Source organism: Podarcis filfolensis (assembly GCF_964270895.1).
Source record: "Podarcis filfolensis genome assembly, chromosome: 3".
In the NCBI taxonomy this organism is placed as follows: domain Eukaryota; kingdom Metazoa; phylum Chordata; class Lepidosauria; order Squamata; family Lacertidae; genus Podarcis; species Podarcis filfolensis.
Genome location: NC_139606.1, coordinates 72,523,123 through 72,548,028, shown reverse-complemented (window position 1 = coordinate 72,548,028; position 24,906 = coordinate 72,523,123). Strand labels below are relative to the sequence as shown.

The following is a 24,906-nucleotide window of genomic DNA, read 5'->3' as shown; positions in this document are numbered from 1 at the left end:
AGTGCTGGAATTGTGAGGCATTTAAGTTTTTTCTATTTCTGCGATTGGAGTGAGAAAGAGGGAATGAGAAAGGGCATTTCACTTTCCCCAAAGGAAGCGTGGCAAATGGGCTACCCACTTAGGTTAATTATCACCTCCAAATGCAAAAGGTACTTTCTAAAAAGCTATTTTAAATTGTAGATCAGTGCATTTAGTAATAAAGGCAGTTAGCGAAACGGAAACGTGTGTGCCCTTTATGCATTCTGCCATTTTATTTTGGGAGCATGAGGGAGCCCTATCTTCTCTTTTTCCTGATCTAGGTCAGAATAGGAAGCATATCTGTAGCCACAGAGACCCTGGGAAGAGGAAGAGGAAAAGGCTATACAAAAGAGCTAATTCTATTATTTCAAATAAGCATAAGGAAGGCATCACATCTTTGAAACTGTAGACATCATTGCCTAGACTCCGTAGCCTTCTTTTGTAGGCTGTATTGCAGAAGAAATTAGATGTTATGAGGCACAATGTGCCACAGTTTCGGTTGTACTGGTTTCGTGTAAAGTGTGTCGTGTTACAGTACAGTTGTAACTAGAGGTGTGGAATAAATTTATTTCAGTTTGCATATAAAGCTGAATTTATCAAATACATTGTTTTTGAAATAATATGAGAACTGAAAAACAGCCGTCCATTAAAATCCACAGTTATCTGAATTTTGTGGTGCAGTTCTCCAACCAAATAGCATTCAAAGAAATGCATGTATTAGAGGAAAGTGTGCACAAAAAGAAATATATTATTTATTTATTCACTGCATTTATGTACTTCCTTGGGTGCCTTGGCAGAAAGGCAGTATATAAATGCAATGGATAAATAGTACTAAATTATTACTAAGACAAACAGTATAATGTGTAAAATTGGCGTCTGTGGGGAGGGAGAGACAGTCCAACTGGAACAAGCCTGGATGTTGTATTTTCGTTGTGAAATACTTGGGAAGCACAAGTCTAGCAACTTCATATTTATTGAAGAGGTGATAGACAGGTCTGGATGATTAAGAGGGGATAATTATTGTTCCACTTGTACTTCATCTTGCTGATTAGCTGCCGCAGACAGTGACACCCAGTTCTCACTTAAAATCTGTCATTGCGGAATATATTTGACATTTCCCCCTCTAGTAGTGCTGTCATCAACAAACCTTATATAATAAACACCTGCATTTGCTCTATTTAAAAGTATGAGTTGTTTTCCTCATTTATTTAGAATGGTACTCCATGCAAGACTATCTCTCCTAGAGTACTAAGAATTTAGAGTGGTAGTCAGCAGCTGGATTGACCAGATGGTCAGTTCTTTGCAGCAAGTGAGGGTAAGGAGCCAATGCCTTTTCTTCCTAACTTACTGATGTTCATAACACACATGGGCTGGTGATCATCCAAGGGCCATCTTAAAGGATTGATTGTGACTGATGCTAATCTTTGCACTCCACCACGTCTGGCCCAACAAGATGTAAACATTGGCAGGCCAGAAGTGGCATAGTGCAGTGATGATGACCAGTCACCAGGGATGGTGTTGTTGTTGTTGTTGTTGTTTATTCAATTTATACATGCCCTATACCCACAAACAAGACCACAGCGTGTAAAATCAAACCAAAAACAATAATCCAGTAAACCCCCCCCCCCAAAAAAAGAACCACATTCTAAAAGGGTGTTGGATGTCAATCAGATCAACCAAAGGCCTGGTTAAAAAGGAATGTTTTTCCTGGCGCCTAAAAGTGTATAATGAAGGCACCAGGCAAACTTCCCTGGGGAGAGCATTCCATAGACGGGGAGCCACTGCAGTAAAGGCCCGTTCTCGTGTTGCCACCCTCCAGACCTCTCGAGGAGGCAGCACACAAAGGAGGGCCTCAGAAGATGATCGCAGGGTCCAGGTAGGTTCATATGGAAAGAGGCGGTCCTTGAGGTATTGCAGTCCTGAGCTGTTTAAGGCTTTATAGGTCAAATCCAGCACTTTGAATTGCCTCCTCCATCAGCATATAGAGTGGGGAAGTAGCTGCAGAAGGAAGAAGGAACCCCTTTACAAAGGGGTTGGAGGAATACTTATCTTGCCACAGTGCGGCAAGAAGCAGGATCATATTTTCAGGCTGAGAAGCCTACAGGAAGCAAAGGATTGCTGGCACAGAGAAAGTCGGGACAAAACGGGAGCACAGGGAGAGGAGAAATGGAAGTGGGGAAGAAGTACTGGGATAAGGAGGATGCGTGTAGGAAAAGAGGAGGACCTGATGTTGAACTCAGGCCCAGATTTCCTGCTTAAAGGAACAATGGATTCAACAAGCATCTTCAAAAGGACGGTTTGGGGCTCTAAAATGTATTCCAGTCCTGTCCATCTTGCACACTCTCCTCACTTACACTGAAAATCTCTACAACCAGATTTAACCACAGACTGCCTATTGCCTATCATAGCAATTGCTAAATGTTGCTGTTCCAGAAAATGAAATTTGCTTGTCACTGTGGGCTAGGAATAAGAGGATGTTGTAAAGAAAAAATGAAGGGCTGCTGACATCGTGGAATTTACAGAATACGCTTATAGCTGTTTTTCTGTCTCTCCTGCCTCTCTTTAAAAAAAATTATTGTTTTTTAAGAGTTTCCAAATTGTTATGGAACCACAGCAACAAGTAAACAAATAACAAAAATTCAGTAATATATCCAATTAAAGGCAGGTCATACGAAACCAAAACATACTAAGTAATACCCAATCTAAAATCATTCTCTCCTGCCTTGCTGACAAATTCTTCTTCTTCACCAGTCCCTCCATCTTCAGAACCAATTATTCATCCCCCCTTGGCATTTTCTCCTGTTGTTGCTCTTCACAGAACTTCATTTACTCACCATAGAGAGTGCTTTATTTAGATGATGCTTTGCTGAAGTATGTTTCTTGCTACAACAAAAGAGCTAAAGACACTAACTGCATTCCCCCGCTGAAATCAAATCTCCACAACAAGACTTAGCACAAAGAGCTACAAGTCATTGCACAGTAGCCGATTGCTGGCTCACTTAATTGGCAAGGACAGCGGCGCTCTTTGTGCGTCAATGGGCACGAACAACATTGATCACAAGAGGTCTTATGTTTGGGAGAAAATTTGTCCATTTAATTCAGTTTGCCCGATGACATGCTGGCCTTTGCTCTGTGGCAGTTTTGACTTAAAGCAGTTTCGACTAAGGCTGTCATCACAAAAGATTCCATTGTGGCCGGAGTCAGATGTTCCTGAGTTATGTTCTCACCCAGCAAGTGATAGCAGCACGTCGGTTTTACAAGAAAGTGGAGCACTTTTCAGCTTAGCATCCTACTCCTAAACATGATTACTCACAATTAAGGTCCTAAGTAGCCATTGCTCTCATCATGTAATTAAAATCAGCAGGGATGTGTTCACTAGCTCCACCCTCTCCATTAAATCCCTGTTGCCCAGCCCTGCTGCCCGCCGCACTCATAGAGGACCCTGAACATGCTAGGCTCTAAATAAGCACAGGGAGCCCCCACGATGACTCCCCACTGCAAATATTTGCCCTCCAATGTGTGGAGGGCAGTGGGACCAAGCGAGGAGATTTGATGGAGGAGATGGAAGTAATGTGTCTCCCCACCCCCATCAGCTTGTGAACAGGGTCAGGACTCAGTGACTTCAGATAACCATGCTTAAGACAACAGCTATGGTGTTGCCCTTTTTTGAAGGGAAAAAATGTTTTAACACAGTAAATCCAGCTTTGTTTGTGATGGGTTGGAGTTGCATTTACTCAGTGATTTAATAGCCTGTTTGCACTGGATGTCTCTCTGAAGTCTGAATATATAAATCCAGAACACCTGGGATATCTATCTGTCCTCTCATTCCATGGACTCTGAACAAGGAATTAGTCCCTCAAGAAGTCCAGAAAACCTCTTGTGCTGCCATGCAGTGGAGCTGTCCAAAAAAGCTGCAGTGCAGTAGGACTTTAAGAGAGCCAGTGTGGTATAGTGGTTAAGAATGGTAGACTCGTAATCTGGTGAACTAGGTTCGTGTCTCCGCTCCTCCACATGCAGCTGCTGGGTGACCTTGGGCTAGTCACACTTCTTTGAAGTCTCTCAGCCTCACTCACCTCACAGAGTGTTTGTTGTGGGGGAGGAAAGGAAAGGAGAATGTTAGGTTAGTGATAAAGCGGGAGATCAAATCCAAACTCTTCTTCTTCTTCTTTTTTTAAATAATATTTATTACTTTTAAATCCAAACTCTTCTTCATGATGGAAAGGAGCAGGTTGTGAAGCAGCAAGAAGGGTATGCAAGCAGTAAGGCAAAATGTGTTGAAGAGATCAAAGTAGCTGTGGATCCCAGGGGAGAAAGCTGCAACGTTTCCTAACTTGAAGCGGCTGCATATGGTGGCTAGGAGAATGAGCTCTCAGTCTGTAAGAACTTGGTTCAGATTTTGTTTCCGTAATGAACTCACTGTGAAGGGTCGGTCCTACTATTAGGCAAATATTATCAAACATTTTCACTGACTAATATTTAAGAAATGGATATTCTAATACAATGAAAATATGCTGTTTATTACATGAATCATGAGAGACAAATTGTAATTTGAACTCAAGATGCTAATTAATTTGAGGATGTAATCAATTGATGTAATTCATTTGAAAATGTGTCAAATTCACCTATCTTTTTACTGATACAAACACAAAATACATCCAGAAGGGTGATGTGGAATCTTTCAGATTATGAAAGTCAACAAAATTCTCTTTTGGAAATCAGGTTTTACAATTCTTCTGCATTTTGTTTACTTTGATTAATAAAGGAAAATGAAAATGTGCTAATTGAGTGTTCGTTTTGCAAGAAATTTTGTAGCAGCTTGTAATGGAATATCATAAATTCAAATACCTTTGCTTTGGCAGAATGATGAGGTTAAGGCATTTAGCTAAATGACTGTGGAAAAAAACCCTGCTACATAAATCCACCAAGCTACATAAACATGGTGAAAGTATCTGTAAATCTTCTGGGATATTTAGATCTCACTCTAAAAACACTTGGGCAACCTGAGCATTAAGCATTCTCTGTTTGTTGTGAGTGTGCTTCCAGGCTTCTGCAAAACAACCTTCTCTCTAGGTCTTTGTATAACTTGAGAGCAGAAGGTGCATGTCTTGTATGGTCTCTGATGGCTGGTAATTACTCCAGGCCACTGGAATTCAGGTCACAGCCCCTCTGCCTAGGTAGTTGCTGAAGGGAACAGTTTTACAGCTTCTGTTTTGTCACAAAAAGATCTCTTGCAGTGGCTTGCCAGGAAGCTGTCTTGAGGGGCTGCTGCTGTTTGGAGGGACTGGTGCTATTTTAGGAACTAGCACTGCTTACGTGCCTGCTCCTCCTCACCCCAACCTTTACATTTGTAAATAAAGAGATTTTATCAAAACAAATCCCACAAGCTTCCAGGACTCCTGCATCACGAGAATCCTGGCACTTGCAAATCCCAACTTTCCTGTCCCGCACTAATATATGCATAGGGTCCTCTCAAAGGTAAGGCATACCACCCTGGAATATGGTAGGGACCCCCACATACCCTGAAGCTTGCCGGATGGTGTCAGATGGCAGCATGGACAGGCATTACTTTTTCCTTTTTTCTGCACTAAGGCAATGGGCAGGCACTGCTCAAAGCAGCCTTTAGCCATCTTCAGTTCCTCAGAATGCCCCTGGTCAGGCCCTTGGGCCCCACCATGTTGCTGTGCCTGTTCATTGCTGTGTCAGCTCAGGCTGATGCAGTTCTGTTTCCCCTCTCCTCCTTTCTCTTTATCTGAAGGAAATTGGAAACTTTTGTTTCTGATTCCAAACAAACCACACTTTCCCATGACATTAAAACTCTGGGACCTACAGTTTGCTTAAATTATAGATAACAAGGACAAGGCAGGAACAAACCATCCCCCAAAGAGAAAAAAATGCATAATGAAAAAAGAAATAAAAGAATGTTAATTCATATGTATAGGTACAGATTTAAAAATAATTACTGTAATTTAAATAGAAATACTGTACACACAAATACCCCATAGTGAAATGAGCCAGCCTTTCAGCTTTCAGTAAGAACTTACTGTGTAAGGCCAGCCCATCTCTACAATACACTAACTTACATTAATTATATGATTCTGTATAGATGTTGCTGCATAAAATTCCATGCACAAATGATAATCCAGCTTTAGGGCACAAGTGAGCTGCAGCCTTCATCAGATAACTTTCCAACATAGCAGGTGTTGATTTCTTCTGCTCAGTCTTAAAAACTTCCCCTCTGTTTAGAATGTGGAAGCTACTACCCTTTCTTTAGCGCTCAGGCAGGGGCGGGTAGGAAGAGGTGCGATGGGTGCTGGCCACCCTGGGTGTCACCACTGAGGGGGTGACAAATTGCCGGGCTGCACTTACTGCGGGGCCTGCAGCGCACCCAAGCCACGTGTCTCTCCTGAGGGAGACGCAGTGGCTTGGGCGCATGCAGGCTCTGCGCTGCCCAAACAGTCCGCCTGCTGCCTCTCCCCCAGCTGTAGGGCAGCTGAGTGGGAGGAGGTAGGCAGACTCCGGAGGCCCCTGGTGCACCCCGTCCCTATGGGCGCGCCACCCCAGGCACCCGAGCGACTTCCTCCGCCGCTGCACTCAGGTAGTTGCCATTGTCTTATCAAATAAACTTTTTAAAGTATCAGTAGCAAAGAAGTGCATAAGAAGTGGAAAAGTTCAAACTGTGGAGGTAAAAGGGAGGAAGGCTGCTTTTTTATCTTTTATTTATCTGGGCTGATGCTGCCTCTGCAAATGCCAGCAAAAAACAGATAGTGCTGTGTCCTTGTTTTCCTGATGACCTGCGTAATTTGCAGATTTCTTTGTATGGAGAGATAAGTGTAGGCAACATCTCTTTCTACTTCCTGGAGAGTATGAAGCAATATTTTCTCTCCCTTGCCTACCTATAATCAAGGTTTCTTTCATCCACCTTTATAACCGAAAATATTACAGTTTGAACCAATGGGTTCAAATTACATTAAAGGAGATTCCACATTAGGAAATTCCACATTAGGAAGAACTTTCTGACACTAAGAACTGTTCTACAGTGAAATGGACTATAGCTCAGAAGGTGATGGAAGTTTTTAAACAGAAGTTGGATGGGCCTCTGCCAGGGATTCTTTAATTCTGATTCCTGCATTGCATGGGGTTGTGCTAGATGACCCTTTGGGTACCTTACAATTCTTTGATTCTATAGAGATGAACATGTGTGATGTCTGCTGGCAGGCCTTCTGATGCCCAAGTGCTCTAAGAATGCAGTAGCATAAAAATTTACCTATTCTTTCCCTGTTCCTAGTTTTAACAAAATATGTGATCTTGCTCGGCTGATTGGCTGAGCCCAACAGCTTCAGGAACTGATTCTTTTATTTCAATTTGCAGGTTCTCTTTTTAGCTAGCTATATATCCTAGGTAGAAGTAAGACATAGTTTGATGTCTCACATTCAGACTCAATATATTCTGCAAAAAAAAATGTGTGAAAAAGAGAGGGTGTTAATAGTTTTAGGAGTAGCATTCTTGGTCTCTCAGTAAAAAAACGAAAAGAAATAAAGGTGGTAGCTGTTAGAATAAGTGATATAATTTGTTTTATCCATGCTAAGAAGTGTGCTTTGCTTTGTTTCTCTCCTATTCACAGGAAGAAGGTATTGTGAAGGAGATAGACATCAGTCATCATGTAAAAGAAGGTTTTGAAAAGGCAGACCCATCACAGTTTGAGCTGCTCAAAGTGTTGGGGCAAGGCTCCTATGGAAAGGTAAGATTTTACAATGTGCAATATGCTAAGGTAGAATCTGGAATCAGCACTAAATTCAAGAAACAACTTGATCCTTAGCTCATACCCTCTTAAGATCTGCTTTGGAGAGTCCGAGGGAGAAACAGTCAATGAGGTTTGAGTAACTTTCCCCCTCTTTTTAGTTTCTTCCAAAGCAGTAAGATGCACTGGAAGGAAATATACTCATCTTCCTCCTTCTTACTTAGCACATTTAACTTAAATTTGTAAGTACTATGAGTCCTCAACACTTCATCAGGTCACTTTGGGCAAAACAGATACTACAGTTGATGCATGGCTGCCATCAAAGCATTAGCACTATGTCATCGCCTCTTCCACTCTTCCTTGGTAATGTTTAGTAAGGCAAAATGGATAAGGGGATGTCACTGCACTGTCTTGTACAAGCGGTAACCAACTGCGTGGGATAGGGAAATTTACAGCACTCTGATGTTGACATGTCACCATGTATTTTATGTTCTGCTCCCTAGCCCCACTCAGAAAACTGTCCAAAGCACTGATTGAGCCTGTCAGTCCAGGTCTGCCCTGTGCCATGATACAGCAGGGCTGCCTGACCATGGAAACTGAATGGCTCCTTCCACACATGCCATGTGGGAGGCACAATGTGGTCTTGCAGTGGAAAGGGAGACAAGCCGGGTCTTGGGTGTGATCCTGCCTGTGTATAATCTGTTCTGATTCCTGCCCCGCTTCCATCCTCATTTGGCTTTTCAAATCCAATCCCTCTTTAAAGATAAGTAATATGTTTACTCTGCAGCCACATCCATATGATCTCCAATACAATGGCTAATGTTCCTGCCCCTGGCCAAACCAGTGCAGTGTGTGTGTGTTAAAATGGCTCCACAAAAGAGTTCCACTTCTTTCTTTCTTTTTAGTTGATGGAGTTATAGGAAATTATTTTGTAGATCATGGTTCCCTTTAAAAGCAATAAGGCATAGTGGTGTTTTGAAAGAGAACACATTGTCATTTGTTGTATTTTTCTGCAGTTTTATAATTATTTTCATGTTCTCTTAGCACACAGTGTTCCCTGTCTGACTCATCTGTTTTGAGGGGAATACAATAAAATCTGATAATACACTCTATATCAGGGAACAGCTAACAAATGACTAGTAACCAACACTGAAGGCCTTTTCCACATTCTGTAGCAACCTGGCTCAGATGTTGTTGCACTACAGCACCCAGCAGCCTCACCGACAAGGCCAGTGGTCTGGAATAATGGGAGTTGTGCTTGAACACCTGAAGGGCACCAGCTTGGGAATGGTTTTTATGAAATGAGGTTACACACTTACTTGAAATTTAATCAGTATTAATTTCCAGTGCATGAATGCTACAAAAACCATTCATGTAAACATGTTTCAGATTTTTGTTTTAAGTTGGTTAACTTTGCTGTGTTAAATGTGCATTCTGTAGTTGACCTCCTTTGTAATGTTTTCATTTGAAATCTTTAAGATAATATTTTAGTTTCCTGTTAATTATGCTGCTTGGAATGTATATTTTATATCTGACTTTCTTTAGTAATGTTTTATTCTGGATTTTTTAAAAAATGTTTTAATATATGTTATTGCTTTGGAGGGTATTTTTCTTAAAAACATAAAGGGGCGTAGAAATGAAATGAACAACAACAATAATAAACATACATTAATTTATTGCTTTTTGTGCTTTTTTTCACTTCAGGTGTTTTTAGTGAGGAAAGTTAAAGGATCTGATGCTGGGCAGCTATATGCAATGAAGGTACTTAAGAAAGCAACTCTGAAAGGTAGGAAGTTTAATTGGTCTCCAAATGTATGTAAAATACAGCCTGCTGTTAACAGGCAAAAGACTGTTGTATTTGAAGTTGCTGTATGTATTCCTGTGGCATAAAACATCACATAATTCTAGATACTGCATTATGGGTTTGGATCTTTCATTTCTCTGCATCAAGATAGGTAGCTCTGGATAAAGCAGGCTAGCCGTATAGTTTTCTGCTTATCATGTATGACAAAGGAAGGTGGAAATTCAAACATTTAGTAGGTGTTTTGAAACCTTCCTTCTATCTCCCCTTATAATCTCCACTTATAGTATTTACATTTATTTTAGGCTTACTGATGAACAAATGGCACTGACTCCTGGTTTGTTATTTGGTATATTGCCTCCTTCCTGTGGAGAGGCGGTGGGCTGTTTCTTTCTCATAGTTCCCTTGTTGTGCACAGACTAATTAACTTTACCCCATGCCTATGCCATCCCTGAGTGTGACAGCATTGATTACGCCTCAGGTCTACATCTTTTAATTCAGTCTTGAAGGGCATGATGACACCCACAATGAAGTTGCAGGTGAAAAGAAGTTCCCCTTTCTCTCCCTGAAAATATGAACTGATGGAAGCCTCTGATGTGGTATCATCACATCACCCTGCTCCACGTCCTTGGCTGCTGCTTAGGGGCAGGGCGAGGAAGCAATGAAACAATGATGATGCATGTCACATGATTCCATTACTGTGAACACATTGCACCAGTCCTTTCTTACCTGCATTGGTCTTTGATTTGCCCCTGGGCCCAATTTCATGCACTCTTTTTGACCTACAAAGCCCTACATGACTTGAGATCTTGAGATGTTAGGTAAATCATCACTTTGTCAACAATTGCCTGTACCCTAGAGACACCTGTAATTAAGATGTCATCCTTTTTTATTGTGTTTTATGGAGTCCATGATTTTTGTCAGCCACTTTGAGTTTCTTTTATAAGTGGGGTATTTCTGAAAAGTAAGTAAGTAAGTAAGTAAGTAAACAGGTTTCAACACTAGTCAGTATGATTTAGAAAGCTTTGCACCCAACATCATGTCAGGTAAAACTCTCTGTTCTCACCATTACACACAAACATATATACAAAGCTTTTTGCTTCTGTGCAATTGCATATCTGGGACTTTTAAAGAATATTGCCAATCAGCCCATACCTGCTTCCATTTATTTTAAGCTGGGAGTAAGAATGAATAGAAAACCACCCCTCTCTTAGTTTTAATTAGACCTAGGAATATTCGCCAAGCATCCTTTTTTCACTTATTTTACTTTATTTATATCAGTAATTAAAAAGCACCACACTAATATAAGGACTACTTTACATCCTTATATAAGCAGATGCAAAAGATAATAACTATTCATTGCCTTTCCCCTAAAACAGGGGTAGCCTGCATGAGTGTTGTTGGACTACAACTCCCATGAGGACCCCCGACCATTGACCATGCTGCCTGAGGCTGATGGGAGTTGGAGTCCACCAATATCTGGAAATCACCACATTGGCTTCCCAGGCCCTAAAAGAACACACAAATTAGTCAACAAACATCAGTATTGTCTGCACCAGCCATAAATTGTAGCTGAGGTATTTTGGGGTACCAAATTGCAGGCCCAGCTATAGAAAAATAATGGCTTCTTCTTTTCTCTGACAAAAGGAAGGAGCATCTCTGACTTGCCAGTTTGTTGCCTCTACTGCCTGAAGATATACTTGCATTTTGTGTTCACAATGGCCAAACAGCATAACCAAAGAAAGCCACATACTGACTATGATGGGGTGGGGGTGGGGAAATTGAATCGAGAGGGGGGAAAGAGTGGCACTCTGTCTGTTGTAGATACGGTAACTCAGTCTGCGTAACAAAGATAATACTATTTGCCCTTACAGAAAATAAAATGTTGTTCAGTTTCCCATTTTATTCTTGTTAGTAGCTGGGGTTCAGGGCGAGGTCACTGAATCTGTTTTATCTTTTCTCACCACAGAGCATGTGAACCAAGAAATAATTTCCTACTTGCTAAATATGCGTGAATCATTTTCCCCACCATTACAATAAGGCTTATTTATAGCACTAGAGAGATGAGTTTAGTATGCAAGTGTGTGGTAGTATATTTCTGTTGAATGCAAAAATGTAAATAAATGTTTCAACAGCAGAAGCCATTTCTGGAATTGGTTATATCCGGTAAAACTGTGGTCCTAATAATATGTGATGTTATGGTCACCATGTTGAACCTAAAAATCTATTTTTTTGTGGTGTGGTTCAGCACGTGGATCAGGTGCCTTTGACCACATCACCACAGCCTCAGTCTCCTGACCAAGGATAATAACATCTACCAAAACCCATTCCCTAGTGGTGATGGGAGATCCAGAATGTATCTTAAAGTCCTGGTGGGTTCAGGAGTTTGTAGGCAAATGGACAGCAGAGGAGAGCACATGGTGGGAGTCTAGAATGGCAGATAAGGTATCAGGATTCTGTACTGTGGAGCTAGAAGCGATTGGAAGGTCAGCAAGCATATAGCTCAGATGTTGCTGCCATACTGGCAAGATGTCTGAATGGAGTCTGAAATATTGCTGAAAGGTCCTGTCCCCACCTTTCTCGATAGGATGATTATAACATTGTATCCAGGGCCGGATTTAGGTTTGATGAGGCCCTTTATAAGTAAGTAAAATATTTAATATAATTATCATATTTATATATAGATCCTTTAGATCTATCCAATTACCGCCCGGTTTCGAATCTTCCGTTCCTGGGTAAGGTGATTGAGAGAGCGGTTGCTGAACAGCTTGGTGGGTTTCTGGATGAAACATCGGCTCTGGATCCATTCCAGTCTGGCTTCCGCGCTGGTCATGGGACCGAGACAGCTCTGGTTGCCCTAACAGATGATCTTCGTAGACAGCTGGATCGAGGCGGGTCGGGGCTGCTGATTCTTCTAGATCTGTCAGCAGCTTTCGACATGGTCGATCATGAACTTCTGGACCACCGCCTTGCCGACGTGGGGATCCAGGGCACAGTCCTTCAATGGCTGTGCTCGTTTCTCTCTGGTCGGGGACAGAGGGTGGCGCTTGGGGGGGAATTGTCATCGCGCCACTCCTTGGTGTGTGGAGTACCTCAGGGTGCGATACTCTCCCCAATGCTTTTCAACATCTTTATGCGCCCCCTCGCCCAGCTTGTCCGGAGTTTTGGGCTGGGTTGCCATCAGTATGCCGATGACACCCAACTCTATCTGTTGATGGATGGCCATCCTGACTCGGCCCCAGACACACTGACCAGATGTCTGGAAGCTGTGGCTGGATGGTTACGTGGGAGCCGGTTGAAGCTAAATCCTTCGAAGACAGAGGTCCTGTGGCTGGGACGGGACGATATGGGATTGGGGGGGCAACTCCCATCTCTTGCGGGGGCGCAGTTAGTGCCAGCACCGTCCGTTAAGAGTTTGGGTGTAATCTTCGACACCTCCCTTTCCATGGAGGCGCAGATTGCAGCTATAACAAAGGCGGCATTTTTCCATCTCCGCCAAGCTAAGCAGTTGGCTCCTTACCTCTCTCGCCCTGACCTAGCCACTGTGATCCACGCGACGGTCACCTCCAGACTGGATTATTGTAACTCGCTCTACGTGGGGCTGCCCTTAAGACTGACCCAGAAACTCCAGCGGGTGCAGAATGCTGCAGCGAGACTCCTTACGGGGTCTTCGCTGCGAGATCACATTCATCCGGTGCTATATCAACTGCACTGGCTCCCGGTGGAGTACAGGATCAGGTTTAAGGTGCTGGTTTTAACCTTTAAAGCCCTATACGGCCTTGGACCCTCGTACCTACGGGACCGCCTCTCCTGGTATGCCCCACAGAGAAACTTACGGTCTTCAAATAAAAATATCTTGAAGGTCCCAGGCCACAGAGAAGTTAGGCTGGCCTCAACTAGAGCCAGGGCTTTTTCGGCTGTGGCTCCGACCTGGTGGAACACTCTGTCACAAGAGACTAGGGCCCTGCAGGACTTGACATCTTTCCGCAGGGCCTGCAAGACAGAGCTGTTCCGCCAGGCCTTTGGCCAGGGCACAGCCTGACTCCCTCCCTCGGCAATCTTCGCGGAGCTCTGGCCCAATAGTGGCCAGTGGCTTGAACTTAATTAATTTTATAATGAATGATTTTAGAGCGTTGTTTGTGTTGTACTTTTGTATTGTTTTATTGTTGTTAGCCGCCCTGAGCCCAGCTTCGGCTGGGGAGGGCGGGATATAAATAAAATTTATTTTATTATTATTATTATTATAGTAGCAAGTGGGAGTAATAGGGAACTGTACTAGTAAATAATAATATAGGCCTACTAAATAATAAAGATGAAAATTTTTCTAAAGTAATTTTATAATGGGATCAAAACAAATAAATTATGTATTACATGAAATCAATCAGTAGGCATAAGACTCATACTCTTAGTCTATGCTGCCCGATCTTGTAAAAAGTCTACAAGCACTCTTTAATATTAGATAACAGGTACAACAGCTTGACCTACATTCAACTGTGCTGCATTGCAGTCTGCAGCTGCATGCTACATGTTGCCATGCAACCAGTCCATGCAGAATGTAGGCACCCTATATATAGAAATGAGCAAACCAGTGATATTTTAGGGAGCAGGCTAGCAGGCGGGGCCCATTACTTACACCACAGGAGCCGATACAACACAAAACACTGTTGCTATATGTAGGTTTTATTTTATTTGTTTTTTATCTTAGATTTTGGAAATGTACATCCAATTTGTTTCCTTAAAATTTTTTTTGGGCCCCCAAGAGAGTGGGCCCTAAGCTATAGCTTGTTTAGCTTATAAGTAAATCTGGCACTGATCGTATCTGTGGGGGTGGGGCCTTTTCAGACCAAGGGTCACATTCCTTAATAGTAGCCATCCAGGGGCCACATGCCAGTGGTGGGTAGGGCAGCAAGTGGACTCTTATTTTGTACTGTAGCCTGCGCACAGTCTTATATGCCAGATTGGAAGGCCTGAAAGGCATTTGCTACCTCTCCTTCCTCTGCCCAGGGGTGAGGTTCCTTACCCTTGCACTACTGGGATTCCTTCAGAAAGGATTTTTTATCCTTCAGAAATTTTAATGTGGCCCTCATTTCAAGGTTCAATGTGTTTTTGCCTGGAATGCTATTCTTAAAAGTGCATTTCAAATTTCATACCCAACTTGGTTTTAGCGGTAGCAATTACTTCAAAAAGCCAAAGTAGGCTTTAAGAGGAGGCCGCCTGAACACTTATACCCCGCCTCACACACTGAGATCCTCTACAGGAGCGTCTTTGGTTATCCCCCAAGTTTGTGAGGCTCAGTACAAATCCATTCCTTCAGTGCCATCAGCCCAGCCTTGTGGAATGCTCTTCCAACAGACTTTCAGCAGGCACCCTCAGGGTTAACTTTTAGCCCATTGCTGAAAACTTTTCTAAGTTTCTTATGCAGACAGTTGAAAGAGGGAGACACCTTTTCTTTACCTTTAGCCAGTGATCTGTGAATCTGGTTGTGTGTTTGTGTGTGTGTGTTGTTATACACAGCTTTAATTTTTGATGGAATTGTGGCATAAAAGGTGTTTTTGTTGTTGTTTCAGTGAGCTGCATGGAACTTCTCTTTATATATGTGATGGCTTACAAGATTTGTCACCACCAGCTGTCAAGTGAAAAGGATGATAGCATTCATTGGATGAAGCATTAAAGTGTTAGCAGCACAATAGTTTTCAGTGCTGAAAATGCCACTATTCCTACCTAAGTGGCAGTTGACACTTGGGGGAACAGAGCAACGCATGGAGCACTTAAATCTGCAACTTTCCAGGAACACTATTAGATTAAAGTAATTTTATTGCTATGTGCTGAATCATGTACCTAAGTGGTGTCCGCCCTTTTCTTCTCCCATGTGATAGAAGGCACTTAATGAGAAGGGTGAGTCAGAAAGCTGGGAAATAAATATCTTCTCAGCAACATATTGGGAAACTTGTTCTTTGAGTTCCTGGATGTTCAGGTGCCCTGTGATTCTGGGTTTCCTTAGTTTCTATTGCCTCGTGCAGTCAATGGTTTATTCTAAGGCATGTGGTTTGGAGCTGTAGTGACTTTCCATTGGAGAATGCTCATCAGCAGGGGCTCTGATAGGGGGTAGACCAGGAAGCCTGCGCCCCATCCAGTTAGGCTCTCACATCTCTGTCCTTTATTATTATTTTTAGTTTGCTTATGGTTAACTTCCTCTCTGACAGTACGTCTAAATTTTTATACAGGCAACCCCCAATTTGTGCGGAGGTTGCATTCCAAGTCATCATGTGCGATGCTGGAACATGCATAAGGCTGCTATGCCCCATCCCCACCCCACCCCCATTCCCAGCCACTTCCGGCTTGCCACAATTAGGATATATTAAAGAGAATAATCATTCTGCATTAAATGGCTTTGAGAATGTACGTGTGCTAATTTGGATGTGCGTGTGTTTTTAACATCCTCTTCAAAACTTATGGTCAAGACTGCACTAGAGTAACCTTCTGAGCCAAACTGTGGCGATTGTTAGCAATAGCTGACAATATTATCAATGAAAGGTTAATAGAATAATTGAACTGGAAAGGACCCCGAGGGTCATCTTGTCCAACCCCTGCAATGAAAGAACTGCAACATGCTGTTCCCCTCCAATTTGAAACCATGCAAGATCCTGCTTAGCTTTGCAAATGTGCTAGCAGTTTTCTTGAGCTACCAAAATTGATATGATACACAGTATTTTAAACTTGGGTGAGGTGGGAACAGAAGGTAGATGAGGATCTACTGGTAGATTTAGGGGTGGTTTTTATTGATCAGCAAGGGTTTCTGACTAATAATAGTTTAACAAAAGCAAGAACAAAAAGACTCCGTGCACAAATTAGGTTCCTGAAACAAAGAAAGACGGTAAGGATCAGGAGTGGATTTGTGTGCGAAAGTGCTGTCGGATCCTTCTGGTCATAAAAACCAATTCCTGGCTCAGAGGATACCCCGCTCCTTAATTCCAAACTCTCTTGCACCGCCATTTTGAATGCGGCTCTTGTTGATGGATTTCAAGGTTCTAGTAAAAACCCAAGAACAAAACAGTTCCCTTAAGCCTGAAGTTTGCTGCCCCTGTTTTAAACCAAAACTCCTAAGACTTGTAAAAAGCCTGAAATCGTGATTTCAATTGTGCATTTTTTTAGATTTTCTATTTAAAAGCTTTTCATTCATTCACAATAACTCTGGTGTAGTGCTAACTATGCAAGTGCTACTATTCAGTGAAAAATGGCAGGGAGTAATGTAATCAAGGCAATGGTACAGGCTCCACTGTGAATCCATTTCTGCTCTATTCTGATTGCTTTAACGCTGAATGACCCCATTACAACCACTGAGATTGCTTAGCAGGGATTTTAAATCAGAAACCAGCAGAATTCCTGTCAGGCAGCACCATGTCATTTTTTGGCATCAAAGGGCAGTTGTTATGACAGCTTAATTAAAGGTTTAAGGAAGTATTTTGAATTACCCACTCCCAGAAGCACTAAATCAGTTCAGAATTAAGCATGTATTACCATGTCAGAAGTTGAGTGGAAATGCCTAAGTTCTTGTTAGCAATAAACTCAAAGGCTGTTGGCGGGAGCATTGTAACCTAGTCTAATGGCAGTTATTTTGGCTTTTTCTCATTCCCCATTATCCTTCATCCTCAGCTGTGTTGAGAAATCGGCTGTTTTTGGTCTTTAGGAATGTGTCATATGAATGACCCTGATGTAGACCATATTGCCATGTTGGCAGATTTCCTGTATAGAAACGTATTAATTGGTGTGATTTGATGTGTGTGTGTGAGAGAGGAGGGGATATGGGGAGAAGAAACAACATAGGGAGCTGCCCTAGGCAAGTCACATCATGTTCCCACACGGCCCAGTAATATCTCTTCTGATTGGCTGCAGCTTTAAAGAATCATAGGCAGAGATCTTTTCCATATCAATTGCTACCTGATCCTTTTAGCTGGAAGTGTACGGGATTTATCCTGTGACCACCTTCAGGCAAAACATGCTCTCTGCTGATGAGCTATGGCCACCTCCCAAATCCTTCTTACCTTTCTGCTTTTTCTCCTTTCCTCACCTCTCTTCCCTGCACACCCACTATTCCTTTTGCTTTTATTACTAAAAGCAAGAATCTCGTAATAGCAGACCAACATGATGATATTATATAAGAACAACATTGCTAAGATTGGAAAGAGCACCGTAAGAATACCATTTGCTGAGGTTATTCTGTGGAAGTTGGATTCTGTTACATAAGATCATTGTTTGCTGAGCTATTAAAAGAGGAAAGCTACATCTGTGACGTGAAACTTTGTTCCTAAACTATGGCCATCACTTTATCATTGATTCCGCTCCCCCCCCCCCCTCGGTGCCTTTTGAACAGATGGTGCTCCATGGTTTGGGGTTATTGTGATGCTGCATCCCTGCAATTTAAGATTCATAAGGAGTAATCCTTTTCTGTTGTATCAGCACTTGTTTTCTAATATTTGAAGGGTATCTTCATAGGACACTGTCTCTCCAGCAATTAATTACAATTGCTCAGCAAGAAGACAGATGTGAATATATTTCTGTATCTTATATAGCATTATCAGGATAGTGCTTTTTCATAGCTATGCTATTAGGTCTTGAATGACAAACACACAAAATTTAAAGGAAGTGTTGCCAACCCACAAGGAACTAATGGCCTGGCTAGTTTTGATGCTCCTGGGCCAGATTCCATATAAGAATTGGCTCTGAAAGAGAGAAAGCCCCAGTTTCCCTGCATTTTGCACTAATGCATAAGGGAAGCCTGAAAGCTTATGTGACTGTGCACAGCACCAACCCATTCACACATTTGAATTGGCTGCAGTGCTGCTCAGCCTTGGCTTCTCACCTTATCAATTCAGTCCTAAGCATGTTTATTTGGATGCATATCCCCTGCTCACTCCATAGCAGGTTTATTTAGGCTTGTTTAGGGTATACATTTGTATAGCACTAAACATGTTGTTATTGTAGAGCACTGTCAAAGGACACCCCTGTATTTGAAGGGCTGTCCAGTCCAAGTCTGCTTTAAAAATAAAGAACCCTAAGAAGAGAGAGCAGAAGGGACCTTGAAGTTGCCCATCAACAGGTAGCACCTGTGCATCAGACTGAGCAAGCAGACACATCACCTGATCGCAATGGTGAGATGTTCTGTATTTCTAATTAAATTATAATATTTGGATGGGACACAACTAATGAGTCCTTTCATCAGAAACCCCATGCAATGACTCCTGCTCGTACAACAGAGCTTTCCCCTCTCTCCTCCCCCTGTATCCCCCCGAAATTGTTTTTTGCAGGAGGTCAGGAGAACCCCTAGAACAGTGCATTGGGGGAGGAGAAGAGGGATCTTTCCATTGGGCAAGCTGAAATGCTTCTCCTGGTGGAACAATTGCCTTTGTGCAATGTTGAATTCATCCCATTATTCCTAATTTTGAATCTGTAGTGTATAAAGTACCATTTGCAAATACTGTGCAAATAGGTCTCCTTTGGGTTATGATGCCTTTTGACATTTCCTTTTTTTTCTGTAATGCATTAGTGTCCATTCTATATAGTTACAACAGGCAGGAAAGCAGCTCGTCCTTCTGAGGCTGTGTGGCTGAAACAATTTTATCTGCAACAGACTTCCCAGGGAGGAAAACAACAACTTGGGAATCACAGCTCAAGCTTTTGGAGATCTTCTGTGGGGTCTGTTTTGTACTGCTTTCAAGCATCCTGTGAAATTCTCTTTCCTTTGACAATGTGAAGCAAAGACAATTAGAGAGCTGTGTTCTATCCAGGCATGCCTTCTTAAAGATGTTACTTTCAGAGTGGGCTGTGGGTGAGAGAAGCAAAGGCAGAACATGTCAGTCTTCTTCACTGAAGTAACATTCATTTTCCCTGACAATGTCCTTTCATACAACTGACAATACTTTGGCTTTTCATTAGTCATTGTTTAATCTGCCTGTTCCTTAATAGCAGCGGTGCAATGATATAACGATTCAATTTGCATGATCCCACTTTCTCCAGCCTCTGTAATCCTTAACCAAGGGAGCAGTGAGCGTTTATTACAGGAGATGTAATGAGGGAAGGAGGAATTTAAAATGAAGATAAGAAAATTCTAGAAGCGTGGCCTTGTTAACTTATCAAAACAGCCAGGAGTTCTTGTCTTCCAAATGCTATGTTTCAGCCAGGCCTGCCATGTTTTTCAGATTCCTGTTGTCAAGGGTGCTTCCCAGCCAAAGGAATGCAGATAGTTAAGTATTTATTGTCAAAGATAACACTTACAGTCGGTTCTTCAGTTGATGAAAGGCAGCAGTCAGTGGGTGGGGTTTTCATTTTTACTACCTAGCCCAGGCTAGAAAGGTCTGCCAGTTGCTCTATGACCCTGTTAAGACAATGTGCTTTTTCTATCTCAGCTGCAGGACTGCTAACCATGGTCCTGAACCAGAATCTTAGTCCTTGTCCAAGGTCCTTGCCTTGCTATCTGATTCCAAATCCTGAGCATACCAATTTCCATCCCTCTTGGGCCATTATCTTCCTTTTGGAGTGTACATCACCATTGACCATGGCACCTATGGCTACTGGGATGTCTTCCCAGGGACCATCAGGTGGCCAAGTCTGTTTCTTTTAAAAGTACATTAAATGAGTTTGTTCTTTGCACAAAGGCTTCTATCTCCCCCCAAAATCTTTTCTTTTGGAAACCACACAGTAGGCAGAAATCCAACAGACACATTCTCATGGTGAGGCAAATCATACATGATAAACTGAAGACACAGCCTCTATTAGGAACAAATGGGCCAAACATAGCTCTGGCTCACAGAGAAAGTTATAACCAGTAGTATATTTTTCTACACAGGTCCATAATTCTCTCAGCCAGAACTGTGTCAAAGAGTCAATTACCTCTTAGGATTTAGAAGTTAGTTAAAGCTTGATAGTTAGGTTTAATGTCTTTATCCCTATGAAATAATCACAGGCTAGTAAGTCTCCTGAATGTTTTCCATTTAGTACAAACCATATGAAAATGTTTAATTTCTAAATCCTACGAGCTAACAAAGCTTAAAACAATAGACTTATGGGTAAGCTATGAATAATTACAGATCCCGTAGCCAGTGTTTATGATGTAGTGAAAACCACCATCACCAACATAATCTAATATAATTGTAGCTTGGGGACATCACCTTGACCTGTTTCGTAATTGCTGAATGTTTAAGTTTCCTTGGCTCAAACCTCAAGACAAGCCATTAGTCTTTCAGTCTGTCTGCAGTATGTGGATACTAATAATATTGGTTTACTTTGTAGAATTCTTGTAAGGATTGCTGAGAGTCCAAGTAGACATAATATCAGGTGAACTATGATAGGATCCCCCACTCCTTTTAAACAGTTTACTAGCAACAACAGGGGGGAATCTTATTGGAGACCCTCCACAAAAAAACAACAACACACCTCTCTGAAACTATTTGACTTATGAGGGGAAATGTACAGGTCCCATTTGAGTACTTCAACTAAAATGATGTCCTCATGTATACCTGGTCTAAGTAAAGCAACAAAAATAAGAATACACTAGAGAAGAAAATCAAATTAAACACAATGTTATGTTAATTTGTATTGTCTAATACAGAGGGATAACTTGAGGGGTATGGTAGGGATTTAATCTAACATGAGGAAGAACTCACCTGACTCAATAAGATGCCAGTTCTGATACACACTGGATGAGGAAATTCCTGTAAACCTTTTGCAAACTCCCCCCCAATATTTTTTTTAAGCTTTAAAGATACATTATGAAAGTCCAAAGTGCTGCACCGTGAGTGTTGGGGAAGGCCGCTCCCTCCTCAGGCTAATTCCACCTGGCCTAGGGGCCGGGGCCCAGGCTCACCTCCGCCACAGCTTTAAGAGGCCTCACTGAGGCACTGGGACATCGCTGCTGCTGCACTGTGAGTATTGGGGAAGGCCACTCCCTCCTCAGGCTAATTCCACCAGGCCTAGGGGGCGGGGCCCAGACTCACCTCCGCCACAGCTTTAAGGACACTGGTGCTGCTGCAGCAAATGTTAAAAATGTTTTTATATATTTTAAAGTGTTTTAAAGGTGCTTTTACTTTTTACTTTGTTGTACCACCGTGAACAGTGGTTTTTATCTATGTATTTTATTTTGTTCCGTTTTATTTTGGTTTGGGGTTGAATATTGAGTGGGGTGGGGATTGGTTTTGTTTAGGTATAATTGTTTTTGTTTTGTTTTTATTTTGTAAATGGAGGCCACCTAGCGCATACTGGCCACCTAGCGCACCAGCAGCCACCTTGTCAGGCCTGCTGGAGGCGGTGGCCGGCTGGGCCTTGGAGTTCCCTAACCTATTGGTATTGGGGGACTTCAACATCCATGCTGATGCCACCCCCTCCTCACAGGCTCTGGACCTGGTGTCTTCCATGGCGACACTAGGGCTCTCCCAGTTTGTTTCGGGCCCCACACATCAAGCAGGCCACACGCTGGATTTGATCTTTGTCGTCGGTATAGATGTGATCATGTCTCCTTCGATGAAGGTGCCATGGTCTGATCACTACGCTCTGAAAGCCAGGATTGACTTTCCACCCCCACCCTGCTTAGGTGGTGAGCCGATTTGGGCTTGCCCGCAGAGGCTGATGGACCCTGATAGATTCCGTCAAGCCTTGCGGGACCTTGCTCCCCCTGGCGACTCATTGACTGAGCTTGTTGAGGGCTGGAATATCCAGCTCCTGGCAGCCATCGATGAGATCGCACCTAAGCGCCCTCTGCGACCCCGCAGAAACCGGGCTCCCTGGTTTACCGAGGAGCTTCGGAAAATGAAGCGGGACCTCAGACGGCTAGAGCGAGTATGGCGGGGTGCCCGTGACGGAGCCTTAAGAACATCTTATAGGGTTTTTATGAAAACCTATGAGATGGCAGTGAAGGCCGCTAAGAAGTCCTACTTCTCGGCCTCCATTGCATCCGCTAGCTCTCGCCCGGCGCAATTATTTAGTATAATTAGGTCTTTAACGTCCCTTGAAGGACAGCCAAATTTAAATAACAATCTGACACACAGCTGTGAGGCATTTGCAAGCTTTTTTGCGGAGAAGGTCCTGTTGCTCCGCCATGACCTCCCTGCCAATTTGGATACAATAAAGGAACTGGAGGCCCCTCGACTGTCCTTGGGTCCAGTATTGGACCACTTTGACCGGATATCCCCAGCCGATGTGGACAGACTCCTCCGAGCTGGAAAGCCCACCACCTGTCCTCTTGACCCATGCCCGTCTTGGCTGATTAGAGTGTGTCCAGACGAGGTGCGGGCCCCCCTGGGGGATATCATCAAATTGTCCCTTGGCACCGGGATATTCCCAGGGGAACTGAAGGAGACAGTGGTGCGCCCGCTCTTAAAGAAAACATCATTAGATCCCTTAGATCTATCCAATTACTGCCCGGTTTCGAATCTTCCATTCCTGGGTAAGGTGATTGAGAGAGCGGTTGCTGAACAGCTTGGCAGGTTTCTGGATGAAACATCGGCTCTGAATCCATTCCAGTCCGGCTTCCGCGCTGGTCATGGGACCGAGACGGCTCTGGTCGCCCTAACAGATGATCTCCGCAGGCAGCTGGATCGAGGCGGGTCGGGGCTGCTGATTCTTCTAGACCTGCCAGCAGCCTTTGACATGGTTGATCACAAACTCCTGGACCACCGCCTTGCCGACACGGGGATCCAGGGCACAGTCCTTCAATGGCTGCATTCGTTTCTCTCTGGTCAGGGACAGAGGGTGGCGCTTGGGGGGGAATTGTCATCGCGCCACTCCTTGGTGTGTGGAGTGCCTCAGGGTGCCATACTCTCCCCGATGCTTTTTAACATCTTTATGCGCCCCCTCGCCCAGCTTGTCCGGAGTTTTGGGCTGGGTTGCCATCAGTATGCCGATGACACCCAACTCTATCTGTTGATGGATGGCCATCCTGACTCGGCCCCAGACACACTGACCAGATGTTTGGAAGCTGTGGCTGGATGGTTACGTGGGAGCCGGTTGAAGTTAAATCCTTCGAAGACAGAGGTCCTCTGGCTGGGACGGGACGATATGGGATTGAAGGGGCAACTCTCATCTCTTGCGGGGGTGCAATTAGTGCCAGCACCGTCCGTTAAGAGTTTGGGTGTAATCTTCGATACCTCCCTCTCTATGGAGGCGCAGATTACAGCTACAACAAAGGCGGCATTTTTTCATCTCCGCCAAGCTAAGCAGTTGGCTCCTTATCTCTCTCGCCCTGACCTAGCCACTGTGATCCACGCGACGGTCACCTCCAGACTGGATTATTGTAACTCGCTCTACGTGGGGCTGCCCTTGAGACTGATCCAGAAACTCCAGCGGGTGCAGAATGCCGCGGCGAGACTCCTTATGGGGTCTTCTCTGCGAGATCACATTCATCTGGTACTATACCAGCTGCACTGGCTCCCGGTGGAGTACAGGATCAGGTTTAAGGTGCTGGTTTTAACCTTTAAAGCACTATACGGCCTAGGACCCTCATACCTACGGGACTGCCTCTCCTGGTATGCCCCACAGAGGAACCTACGGTCTGCAAATAAAATCATCCTGAAGGTCCCAGGCCACAGAGAGGTTAGGCTGGCCTCAACTAGAGCCAGGGCTTTCTCGGCTGCGGCTCCAATCTGGTGGAACGCTCTGTCACAAGAGACTAGGGCCCTGCGGGACCTGACATCTTTCCGCAGGGCCTGCAAGACAGAGTTGTTCCACCAGGCCTTCGGTTAGGGTGCAGCCTGACCCCCTCCTCTGGCAACCTGCACAGAATTTTGCTTAACGGTTGCCATCAATTTGATTTTAATTAATTTTTATAATGAAATGTTTTTAAAATGTTGGATTATTTGATTGTTTGATTATTTGATTGTTGTTAGCCACCCTGAGCCCGGCTTCGGCTGGGGAGGGCGGGATATAAATAAAAATTATTATTATTATTATTATTATTATTATTATTACTTCTCCTCAATTAGTGAGCCTATCGTGATTTCTGCAAGAAGTATGGCCAATTATTATTGTCATTAGGCAACGCAGAGAGTTGGCACCTTCCCATATTATTTGTTTGTTTGTTTGTTTTTAGGAAGGGGGATTTTTTTAATGGAAGGCATGTGGCTCAGAAGTGCATATGCTGAATATTAATTCTCTTTTCTCCTGCTAATTCTTTCTGATTATTCATGTTAGCAAGCCATTACAGAAAACCTAGGAGTGTTATTTCTTTATACAGTCTGCCATTTTCAAAAGTAAAAGTAGCAAATCCTCATCTGTCCCCAAATCATCTCACCTGCCCCCTCTTCTTTTTCATGAGCTCAATCCTTCCGTTACCAGCATCATTTGGGTAACAAATGCTTCAGAT

At 43.3% G+C, this 24,906-nt stretch overlaps 1 protein-coding gene across 5 annotated transcripts in view; it reads left to right on the top strand.

Moving 5' to 3' along the window:
- RPS6KA2 (ribosomal protein S6 kinase A2) overlaps positions 1-24,906 on the top strand; it is a 176,758-nt gene that overhangs the window by 102,122 nt on the left and 49,730 nt on the right. For all 5 annotated transcript variants that reach the window (XR_014546172.1, XM_083605860.1, XM_083605862.1 and 2 more), the window contains 2 exons: positions 7,640-7,756; positions 9,461-9,542. Coding sequence is in view for 4 of the 5 variants with exons in the window: in XM_083605860.1 (XP_083461986.1) it covers positions 7,640-7,756; positions 9,461-9,542 (199 nt within the window). In the remaining variant the exon portion in view is untranslated. The remainder of the gene's footprint in view (positions 1-7,639; positions 7,757-9,460; positions 9,543-24,906) is intronic.